Source organism: Poecilia latipinna, unplaced genomic scaffold, assembly GCF_001443285.1.
Source record: "Poecilia latipinna isolate Pla-1442-1.1 unplaced genomic scaffold, P_latipinna-1.0 Scaffold1570, whole genome shotgun sequence".
Classification (NCBI taxonomy): domain Eukaryota; kingdom Metazoa; phylum Chordata; class Actinopteri; order Cyprinodontiformes; family Poeciliidae; genus Poecilia; species Poecilia latipinna.
This window is the reverse complement of record NW_015114186.1, coordinates 126,162-138,082: the sequence shown is the minus strand read 5'-3', so window position 1 is coordinate 138,082 and position 11,921 is coordinate 126,162. Positions and strand designations below refer to the sequence as shown.

Sequence of the window (11,921 nt, the reverse complement as noted above, 5' to 3'; positions counted from 1 at the left end):
ATCCTAATTGTTTTCAGTCTTTTATTTTAAAAACTGTTCATGATTTCCTGTTGCTTGTTGTACAAATATTGAAATCGGCAGGAAAACCCAGAAATATTTGACATCCGTTTGGGAAATTAACAGTAAAGCTGCAAATATATGTCCACACGTCAACTTTCATTCTATCTGAATAAAGATGTTCACATTAATGCATAAAGTTTCACAGTTTTCTCCATGGCAAACGTTTGGCCACCAGCATCGTCACTCGATGTATTCGGGGGTGACTTGGAGTTTATAGAGCTCGCTTCCTCTCTGTACCACCATGTTGATGGTGTCGCTGCTCCTGACGGCCCTGTAGATCTCCTCAGAGGTGTTCACCAGGACCCCGTTGATCTCCAACACGACGTCTCCTGGCAACATCCCAGCTCTGAAATAATGCAGCAGAAACACCTTTATTTATTACACACTTACAACTTTATCTTGGTTTCATTATATAGAAAACATGTTAGATTTTCCTCACCATCTGAGGAAGAAGTAAAGCATATTTTGAGTTCTGGTTTGATTTATTCAAACTCTTTGTATTGCTTTACAGATTTATGATCTCGGATGCTAAGAAAATAAAATTATGAATGACTTTATTCTGGTATTATGGCTTATTTTTTCTTCGTATAGCATTCTTAGTTGTTCAACTTCAATAAAATTGTTTATTCTTTGAAGTTATGTTGCTCAAATTTTAAAAGGTTTGATTTTCTGTAAATTTTTAGTTGTTTTTGTCAGTTTCAATTAAATTTAGTGACTACTGTGGGTTTTTTGGTAGCTAACAGACGTGTACCATCAATTGAACAGCTACCCATCCATTCTAAAGGCTGTGATTTTAAATAACTTATGGGCATCGGCATGTTTTAGAAAGTCAAAATTAAAACCAAAAGTACCATAAATATAAGGGACGGTTGGAGGAACTAGCTGCATTACAATCAAGGATAGCAAAAAAGCTAGCTGGCTGGCTAGCAAGGGTACATTAGCAGCTAATTAGCATAGCATCACCTACCTTGAGCCACAGAATGTTATGAAGATATGTGTGCTACTCAAACTTTGCCTAACATAATAGTCCAGCCACAACAAAATGTAAGACCTGTGATTAACGTATTTAAGGTCAACTTATGTTTTAAGGCCTTAATTTTAGATACACAAATTTAAGACTTAAAGGACACACTGCTGTAAAATATACAGCCTTAATATAGCAATCTTATGCGATGATATTCAACCCCAGTCAGAGAGGAGGTTTACCTGCTGGCTGGTGAGCTGGGGATGACTTTGTGGATCAGAATGCCATGGTTGACGTTAGGAAAAGACGAGTCTCTCATCTTCAGCTCCGCTATAATTCTGGAAACAGAAAATAAGCTTTAGACAAGTTTAGGTCTCCATCACTGCAGGATGTTAATGATGCTTTTACCTTGGTGTTAGCGTTAGCATCATGACACCGATGTACCGAGGTTTCACACTCAAGTCGCCAACGTTAGAGGCTGAAATACGAGGAAGGGAGTCAGTAAACAGCTGGATGTTGTTGTACTGATTTTACAGAAACATTGTTTTAGTATCGTATTCTTACTTTTTCTTTTTGCTGCTTGACTCAGAAAAAGTTTCACCCGATCAGACGGGATGGCGAATGAGATTCCGGCAGTGACCTTCATGGTGTTTATGCCGATTACTTCCCCATCCTGACGAAAATGCACAAAGATTAGAAAATCTTAGTCTGACCCTTATATTTTGTTGTAGAGTTGACCTGAATTAAAAGTCCAAATAAATAGAAGCTGAAACCTGCTGGAGATTCTCTACTGACTTCATAAAACTGCACATATTTATTATTTATCTCTTAGTATTTTGTTGTTCCGTTGCACAGATGGGTGGATGTTAATGGAGATTAGATGTGATTTCCTCATAACCAGCTGAGTGTGACAAATACTTAAACAGAAACTGTGACTCACCAGATTAATCAGAGGACCTCCAGAATTTCCAAACTAAAATAAACACAAACAAAAGAAAGGGTCAGATGTGACAAGAAGAATCCACCGAACAGAAAAACCCCAAATCAAATCAGAAACTATTAACATGTGGAAGATGAATAATACAAAACAGTTTTAAACTTCTGCTTATTAAAGCTGGTACAAACATAGAAAAGGCTGCCATTTCCTACGAGTTCAACAACATCAAAGGAACAAAATGGTGAAGCAGTGAAATACGACGGTGTACTAGGGCAAGGTAATTAGAAAAAATTTTTTTTTAAAAAAATGGAAAATATGCTAGAAAAAAACTGCTTTGAAATTTACTTCAGAAAATGTCTACATCAAAGAAGGACGTTTTTTATGTCAGATTTATTTTTTAGAAATACATCTCAGAAAATTGGGGGGGGGGAATCCAGAATTTTTTTTCTTTTTGAAACTAAATTCTCTTGTTTTTCTAGAAATTTTCTGAGATTAATCTCAAAATGTAGTTTTTTTTAGTGAATTTTCAACTTTTTAATCTCAGAAATTTTCTTGTTTTTTTCCAAGAAAATTTCTTTGATTATTCTAAAAATGTCATGTTTTTTCTAGAAAATTTTTTACTTTTCCAACTCAGAAATTTCCTTGTCTTTTCTAGAAAATCTGTAAGATTAATCTCAGAATTTCTTAATTTTTTTGAGAAAAAATTTCAATATTTTTTAATAAAATTTTCAGCTTTTCTAGCTCAGAAATGTCCTTGTTTTTTTTTGTTTTTTTTTAAAGAAAATTTCTACATTTAATCTTAGAATGTCTAAATTTTTTCTAGAACTTTTCAAGCTCATAATTCTTGTTTCTTCCAGAAAAATTCTAAGATTAATCTCAAGATTTCTGAGATTTTCCTACAAAATGTCAGTTTTTTGGTGGAAATTTACCCTCCCTTTTCTTATTTTTTCTATCTAGGGCCCTGATGCGGCGCTGCAGTGAAATGGCTGATCAAACATCTAAATGAAGAGCATAAATACTGAAACCACTCACGTCGATGGTTGCGTCCGTCTGTATGTAATCTATGTTGGAGTTGGACAGGCCCAGCTCCTTGCTTCCTCTCTGCGCCGAGCTGACGATCCCCGACGTGATCGTGTTCCGGAGAGCAAACGGACTCCCCATGGCAACCACGAACTCTCCTTGACGAACCTCCGATGACTGACCCAGTTTGAGCGTGGGGAAAGGTTTCTGCTCACAAGAGTGGAAAAAAATACACAAAAGAGGCGAAGAAAAGCTTTAGTAACGTTTCTCTACCACTGAGTTTAATTATTTCTCTTTAGAAAGTAAAAGAACTCCAATATTTTGTTGATAATCTCTGATTAGATAAATATTACACTTTAATTATCTGTTAGTGACATGACCAGGATTCTTATTCAGGATTAGTGATTATCATATGGCTTATTGCTGCCAATAAATAAAAATGTAATAAGTATATAATAAGAATTTTAATTTCTAATCCAGATTATCATATAACAATCTGCTAATCTGATATTACCAGATTAATCTGGCAATAATCTTATCCTGACCCACTCCTGTGTTTAAAACTTACAAATATACAAAATACCATGTTGAGATAACAGAGTTAAATTTAAGTGTTCAATATTATTTTCTTTGGAACTGAAATGATTAAATCAAATTAATCGTGATTAATCAATTATTGAAATAGTTGTAAAGTAAATTAGTAATCAATCATTAACTAAAGTATACAGACTGTAAAAAAATATATTTTCGCTATCCTGCTACAAATGAACGCTATTTAATGAATTTATAGTTTTTGATTTATAAAAAGTAATTCAAAAATACTTTATTGATCCCAAAGGAGAATTCAATTAAATTAAATCGAATTATTTGCATCTTTTAATGTATTTCCTAAATACCGTGTAAACAGAAGACTTCAGTGGTTTGATTATTTAAAAAAAAATCTGATTAATCATTATTAAATAATCATTAATGTAAGTTTGCAAGAGAAAAATCAAAGCTAAATGACTTTGTTGTTAGCGCTGCACTGCACATATTTTCACTCCTTCCTTACAGTTGAAGTGATTTTAATGGTGGCGATGTCTGCGCTGGGATCGACATCCTGCACCGTGGCGTTGTACGTGTCGCCGTTGGTTAGCTTCACTCTGACGCCTCTCTTGTTGGCCACGACGTGAGCGTTGGTGACGATCAGACCGTCACTGCTGATGATGAAACCCGAGCCGTTCGACACCGGGACTTCTCTTCCTGAAAACGGATGTCTGAAATAAACAAATCAAAACACAGAAGCTGCTTTCAGCTCATATTGAAAGAAAATGATTTGGAAACATTTTGTTTTGCCTGATTTTGTTATTTTTTTCTCACTTATATGAATTATTGTCATTCTGGTCTTTTAAAATACAAAAACCTAGACTTAAATTCACATTTTGTTCCAATTTATTATGTAATTTTTAGATATTAGATGATTAATAATTTTATCAGTTACTCAGTCCCAATACTTTTGCCAAAGTATTGGTAAAAAGTCTACCAAAGTTTTTTACTTTTACCAAAGTATTTGGTAAAAAGTCTTGGTCGACTTTTTACCTTTTACTCTTACTTGAGTAATTTCTTGGATGGCTACTTTTTACTTTTAATTGAGTAAAATATGTTGAAGTAGTCCTACTCTTACTTGAGTACAGTTTTTGGGTACTCTGCCCACCTCTGTAAATATATGTTTGAATATATTGTGTCTTTTCCTCTTGTCAGTCACATAATTTAATTAGAATCTCTGGGCAGTTGAATAGGAAGAATTGGTTTCTGAATCAAAAATCGTATCTAAATCGAATCGCGACCCTTAAAATCGGATTATTCAGGCCCACTCACCTGCCCACGATCTCGATGTACACCACAGCTGGAGTGGATTTTTCCACCACATCAGCTATGAAGTTGTATCTGAAGCGGGGGCTGTCGGGTCTAAACGGGGAGGCGCACTGAGCAGAGGGCAGAAAAAGTCTTAAAAAGCTGCTGGATCCTGGAGATCCCTCTGAATCCACCTGATCCTCCTTTAAGCGGTCCAGTAGCGCCGCTCCGCAAAGCCCCAGTCCCACAGAAAGAGACCTGAGCCGGGCAGAGCTGCCTGACCGACCGCCTCCTTCCTTCCAGGCTGGATCTCTGTGGTCCAGGCTGCTACGTCCATCCGATCCTCGGCTTTTAAACCGTGGGCTTGTCTCTGGTTCTTTTCCGATCAGCACAGATGGAAGACAAGATAGTGTCCTCTGTCCCACAGTGTCCAGTCCACGGCCGTGGATCCTAATAACAGCTGACAGAAACCTGCCAGTTGCTGCCATGTTGCATCACTCGGTCACAGCTCAGCACTTTCTACAGCTAAGCACACTTTCTGTCCTAAAACAAAAAGTTATTCAGGACAAATAAAAACATCCGCGTCACAAGTGGTGACAGGAATAACTTTTAAAAAAAATACTTTTCCTTGAAATCCGCCCCAACTCTGAATGACTCTCAGCGACTCACGACTAGGATAACAGGAACCTTACCCCGGATATGAAAGGCTTTTCTTCGTGTTGTCGAATAAATGTGGCTGCGCGTTTTACTGCCCTCTGCAGGAATAAACAAACAACTGCATTTTATCTTTATTCAGAATAATTATGTTTGAACTAAATACACTAAAAACACATTTCTTGTAAACATCTTTTCTAAATTAAATCTGAATTAAATTATATAGTCTTTCATTTAAGAAAAAAAGTATGAGTATGGCGTAGAGACGTTTTGTTGTAATGCTCGGTTCAACTTACGTCGGAATTTGTGAAGAAGTCGGAATTTTAAGATGGCTACACATTTTGCAGTACCTCTTACAAACGTATTCTTAAGCGTTACTTTCATGGGTAAACACCAATTTTAGTTTTGTTGAGTTTAGAGTTGGAGGCGCTACCTGTAACATTGGTTTTAGATGGACTTTTACATGTGTGCCTTGTAAAATAGACAGAATCTCTGGCTGCTGCGTCCATCCGATCCTCGGCTTTTAAGCCGTGGGCTTGGATAGACCACTTGGATGGACTACGGTTGATGCTACTAAAGCGTGAAATCGGTCTTATAAGTCGTAACTGGTTGCACGAATCGCTCCCAGTTTCCCAAATGGGGCTACAATTGATTTTTCCATCTCGAAAAATCGGAATTTCCCAGTTCCGAGTAGAACAGGAATGCAGCATTACAATGCGTCACCGGAACTTTGTCAAAGGGGGTGGGGCTAATGTTTTTTGAAAATTGCGGACAGCGGGCTAACTGTAAGTCAATATATCTGATTTTGTTCAATAATCTAATAGATTAATCCCACAGGATTATGGCGTCGTGTCATGTATTGCAACGCAAAGATCCCTGCTTTCAGTCTCCCGCGAAGATTTTTGCGAAGCTGAAATCTAAAGTTCAGAAAGAGGCGGAGGGCGACAAGGAGCTGATGCGGAAGGTTAGAGAGCAATATGGACATGGAGTCAAAGCAGCAGGTGTCAGCAGGGCCGATGGACCGGGATTTAATCGGGACTCCGCGGGGTTCTGCTGGTCCGAAAAGATGAAGGAGAACAACAGGTTTGCGTCCTGTCAAATTCCAGCGCAGGCGGTAACCCTGTCGCCGATCTCCAGCCCGGAGGAAACCGTTGACTATCCGATTAGCCGCGTCCCTCTGCACCAAGTATCCCCACTTAAAGACAGATTTCGTGGGTTCACACGGAGAAACAGAGTCCTAATGGAGTCCACATCTGTGTCCCAACTCCCGTCTGGGGTCTTCAGCGATCAGAGCCCAGATGGTTTCAGTAGGATCCAACCCGGAGAGATTTGCGGGAGGAGCGCGTTCAGTAAGGAAGCTCTTTCTCTCAATCCCAAATCTCCATGCTGCGTCTTTTCCCCCATAAAGAACAGACTGAGGAAGAGGAAACTGGATCTGAATGACACCCAGAATCCCTCCAGAACCACCGAGGACTCAGGTCCACCTCAAGCCAGGAGAAGACCTGCTGCCTTTGGGGACAGCGTTGAGAGCAACCCCCGCAGACTGGTTTGGGGTAATCTTAAAAGATTCCCAGAACCAAAAGAATCAGGATCCAATGGACTCAAACGTGAGTTATTCCCCACGCCTGTCACAATAACACATTTTGCTGGACGATAAATTGTCCCAGAAGTTATTGCAATAAACGATAATGTTGTTGTATTGGTACTATTACCAAACTATAACTATATAACTATAACTTAACGATAAAGGCATAAAAATGCAAGAACACATTCTCAAAGATCAATAAACTTTAATTTTTAACGCACATTTAACACTGGAACTGTAATACTGTAATTTAAATATCCAAAATATATAAACAAAACGACTAATAAAATTAATGATGAAGTCTCTATAAACAATATAGTCTTTCAACAAAAGGAGTTAGTTGGGATCGAAGCACCACACTGAAGACTTTTATAGACCAGTTTTTGATAGAGAGAAAAATGATAAATTATGCAAATGGAAATGATTGAGTTTGTTTTAATTTATCATGCGATTAATTGATTTATTGCTTATTGGGACCAGCCTATTAATCGCATCATAAATTAAAATAAGCTCACTAATTTCCATTCTGATAATTAATATTTTTTGAAGAGCAGTTCTGTTTACAGAGACTTCATAATCCATTTTATTTATTGTTTTGGTGGTGTGTGGTTTTTATTTTTGTTTTATTATTGGATACAGGCCCCACAATGTCTCCCGCCAAGTTATTTGCCCTGATAAAGGAAAGGGAAAAGTTTGTTTGTTGTGTTTTATTTGAAATATCTTCCAGTTTTAAGTGTTACTTACAGAAGTACACCTTTTTGGTCTTTGCAAAGTGAACTTGCATTCTTATGCTATATTATTTACTAATATATTACTTGAAAATGGTCTTAAATATCAAAAATAAGTTTAAAAAACAACTAATAAAATCAATTATGAAGTCCCTGTAAACAAAAGAGGCCAAGTTCAGGCCAGAGTGAAGACGTTTATCATCCAGACTTTGGTAGAAAGAGAGAAAAGAGCAAAAGCTTGAGATTATTTTAATTTGTCATTTGACTAATTGCGTAATAACACCATATTTTCTGCTTGTTATTATTTCTTGGATGAAAACAAATAATGTTGTTGTTCTTTGTTTTGAACAGGGCCAGCTGTTATTCTGGATACAGGCCCCACAATGTCTCCCGCCAAGTTATTTGCTCTGATGAAGGAAAGGGAAAGTAAACGGGAACATCAGCAGATTGAAACCTGCAGCAGAAGGGAGCTCTTTGCAGGGAACCAGAGTACGTACGAGTCCTGAGCCACAGCCATAACGTACCACAGACTATCAGTGAAACTTAATTTATATCAATAATTTAATTAAAAAATTATTTATAGGTGCAACTAACAATTATTTTTCAAATTTATTATTCTGATGGTTAATCGGATAGGAAATTGGAACATTTTACAGATTTTTCATTAACCACTTCAGTCTATTTTATCCAATCATAGAAATACATTAAAATATGTAAATAAACAATTCAATTCCCTTTTTAAAATAAGAAATTAACATTTAACGGCCTAAAATGCAATAATATAGCATTCCGTTTGTAAATCTGAACCAGGTGAACCAAAAACTATATCACTTGAGGAGTTTTTGGTAAAACATATTTACACAGTATTTATAGTGTTTGTACAGTTTGTGCTTAATTACTGCTCTGAGTGTGTTTATCTTTAAGTCTGTATGCTCCAGTTAATGATTAATCTATTACAAAATTAGTTAACAATCATTTCGATAATCGACTGATCACAATTCGATAATCGACTGATCACAATTAATCCAATTATTCGTTTCTGCTCTGGTTTTAATTAACATTCTTGTTTTCTGCATAAACCATAATCATCAAAATTACACTTAAAAATGCAGCAATCTGTGTGGAGTGAATCCATACAATATGTAAAATTCACTTTGAGTTATTGAAAATAAATAAAAGATTATTTTCCCCTTATGACATTTTCTTCTGTTAGGAAACTTGCAGGAGTTTAGCGACTCTGACGTCTCATCAACTCATCACATGGAGCACGTGCAGGACGTTCCCTCAGTGAATACTGCTGTGAACCAGAACCAAGCGGAGACACCAGAGAGTCGGTCAGAAACCTCGCAGGACACTCCGATCCCTGCTTCACCCTCCCCTACCGTTTTACTGGAGGACCCGCTGGTGCTCAACACGCCACAGATCTCCATACCGAAGAAAGACGAGGCGGTGTTCAGACGCAACGTTTGGCCCAAGCAGAAGAAATTCCCATTCGTAAGTAGAAGCAGAAGACAAACTAATGTTCAATAACTGAAGGAGAGGAGGTCATAGAAAAACAGAGTCTTCCGTCAGAGGCTCCTGTAAAAACGCTGTAATACAGACTGCTACAGGAGCTCCTTCTTGCCATCAGCGGCCTCAACAAGTCTTTGAAGAAGCTTGAATTAATGAGTTACAATTAGGCCTGTAACAATAAGCAATAAATCAATTAATCGCATGAAACTCAGTAACTTTCATTTCTTGATTTATCGATTTTCTCTTTTCTCTCTCGTTCTTCGATAACTTATCATCAGTTTGGTGCTTTGGTCTCAACTATCCCTTTTTTTAAGACAGTTTTGTTTACAGAGACTTCACCATTTATTTTATTTGTTGCTTGTGTAGTTTTATTTATTTTGAACATTTCAAATGGCCTCCAGCTCTAGTGTTAAATGTTCATTAGAATTTAAAGTTCATTATCTTTGAGAATGTGTTATTGCATTCTTATGCCATTATTACTATTATACCACTTGAAAATGTTCTCAAAACAACATTATTATCATTTATTTCAATAAGTTCTGTGACAATTTATCGTCCAGCAAAATATGTTATTGTGACCTGGTTACAACAACATTTGGTTTCCCTTTGGGATCAATGACGCATTGTTTAATAAAAATTTAATAAAATGGGAACTAAAAGTGGCAAAAAACTCAAAGGCTCATAAAAGGGTGAGAAATTTTAAAAAGAAACTAGACAAAGTAATTTGACAACATCAAGGAAATAAAAAGAAGAGAAACTAGTAAAACAAAACAAATGATGGCAATTACAGTAAAGTAGAGTAAAAAAGAAAACATAGGCAAATAAAAACATGAAGGAAATAAAAAGAAGGACAAGTAACTGGGAAAAAAGTAAAGCATGAATTAAAAGTAGAAAAACAGAAGAAATTAAAAGAAAAACTGTAGAAAAAAGGAAAAACTTGACCTAGAAACGAAAACTTAATAATTTGTTACTCAGATTTATTTCATTTTTATTCATACTACAAAACTTTGTCATCATTTGGGTTTAAGGAAAACATGACAACACAGCATCACAGTTACTGCAGATACACACGTTCAATGCTCTATTCTTCCAAATATTATATCAAATCAGTTCTTTGCTATTCGGTTCATCACGTAGCTCCTGTCATCATCAGATGTGTATTTTATTTTTCTCTACAGGAGAGTGTGATTCACCTCAGGAAGTGGTTCCTGAGAAGGAATCGTCAGGGTTTGTTTGTGGACGGGATTCACGTGTAAGTGTCCGTCGCTCACAATAGGGCTGGGCGATACGGCTTAAAAATAAAATCTCCTATTTTTTTCTGACAAAATATTTTGAAAAAGTAGATTTTATTTCACTCATCCCTTCTGTGAGGTGTACAATGGCGTGTTAAGGCCAGGCTACGAGGATTTTTGTTTAATTATGAGAATAACTTCATAATATTGGGAAAATAAAGATGCAATTTTGCCATTTAAAAGCTTGGACAGAGTGAGCAGCTCAGTTTGTGTTCTTATTCTTCATAATAGATACGTTTATTTGCACCATCACTTTAAGATCCTGCTACTGGTGATATTTTGATGCTGATGTGTTAAAAGATTTAGTATTTTCTTATCTGTTAAACTTGCAAAACCCACAAGATCCTCAGCATTCCTCATTTTAATCTTTTGCTGTTTTTTGTGTCGAAGTATTTGTAAAATTATGACTTTATTCTGGCAAAATTATGACTTTCTTCTGGTAAAATTATGACTTTCTTCTCATACCATTTCGATTCTTTTGTCATATGACTTTATTCTTGTAATATTGTGATTTTAATCTCAGAGTAAAAAAATAAAATCGTATTTCCCTTGTATTTCGTTGTAGCGTTGACCTCAATTCAAAGTCTAAATAAATAGAAGCTGTAAAACAAGATGGCCGCCTTGTGCGTGCTGACATTACGCTGTACTATGGAAACCCAATGAGTGCATTGGTGGGGAAAAGAAATTGGGATTTTCTCAAAGTTTAACCTTCAAAACCAAAAATTTGATAAATCGATAAAGTTGTTTTATCGCCCAGCCTTGTTTCGTACCTTAGCGGTGAGATTTTAGAGTGAACGCTTCCATTTTGTTTCTCTTTTCCTCCCAGAGAGGAGAACATTCAGTGGAACAGCAACGTCATCACTGAGCGGATCTCCAGATCGGTGCTGAAGACCGTCTCCGGCAGGGTGTACATCCTGATGGGACCGATGAACATCAAACTCGCCTCTGGTAGGAATTAACACCAAATCGTAATGGCCGCTTTAATTGTCTTTTAGAAAAGAAAGTGAGTTTCTCTTGATTCTCTCTCTTCGTTCCCTCAGATTTTCCAAAGAAGTTCTTGAAGAAGTTTGTGAATGGCTTCCCTTCAAACTGGAAGGCAATTTATGAGACGTTTCTGTCGGAGTCGAAAGAGTAAGAGGCTTGACAATATGGCTAAAAAAAGTATCACAGCATAAAAGTTTCATATCAGTCGATATTTATAGTTATTGATTCGTTTTTTTGGTTTAGATATCTGATATACTGCCAAACTGGTGGCGTGACCTTTCCAGTTTTTCCATTTTAAGTGAAATTCTGGGTTTTTGAAGATTTCATTTTTGAAACATCTGGATTTTTTTCC

General features: G+C 36.6%; 2 protein-coding genes across 2 annotated transcripts in view; one reads left to right on the top strand and one right to left on the bottom strand.

Annotated features, from left to right (window-relative positions):
- Positions 1-8: 8 nt before the first annotated feature.
- On the bottom strand, positions 9-5,539 carry LOC106963707 (serine protease HTRA2, mitochondrial-like). Its single transcript, XM_015058760.1, has 8 exons — positions 4,839-5,539; positions 4,033-4,237; positions 2,994-3,188; positions 1,965-1,997; positions 1,589-1,697; positions 1,433-1,502; positions 1,267-1,362; positions 9-406 (listed from the first exon to the last, which is right to left on the bottom strand). The coding sequence occupies exons 1-8, from the start codon at positions 5,300-5,302 to the stop codon at positions 241-243; spliced, it is 1,338 nt and encodes a 445-aa protein (XP_014914246.1). The 5' UTR covers positions 5,303-5,539; the 3' UTR covers positions 9-240.
- A 590-nt stretch (positions 5,540-6,129) lies between these two features.
- mis18bp1 (MIS18 binding protein 1) overlaps positions 6,130-11,921 on the top strand; it is a 16,999-nt gene continuing 11,207 nt past the window's right edge. Inside the window, exons 1-6 of the mRNA XM_015058765.1 lie at positions 6,130-7,075; positions 8,133-8,270; positions 8,995-9,275; positions 10,472-10,545; positions 11,412-11,533; positions 11,626-11,716. Of these exons, the coding sequence (XP_014914251.1) occupies positions 6,310-7,075; positions 8,133-8,270; positions 8,995-9,275; positions 10,472-10,545; positions 11,412-11,533; positions 11,626-11,716 (1,472 nt within the window). The 5' untranslated portion in view covers positions 6,130-6,309. The remainder of the gene's footprint in view (positions 7,076-8,132; positions 8,271-8,994; positions 9,276-10,471; positions 10,546-11,411; positions 11,534-11,625; positions 11,717-11,921) is intronic.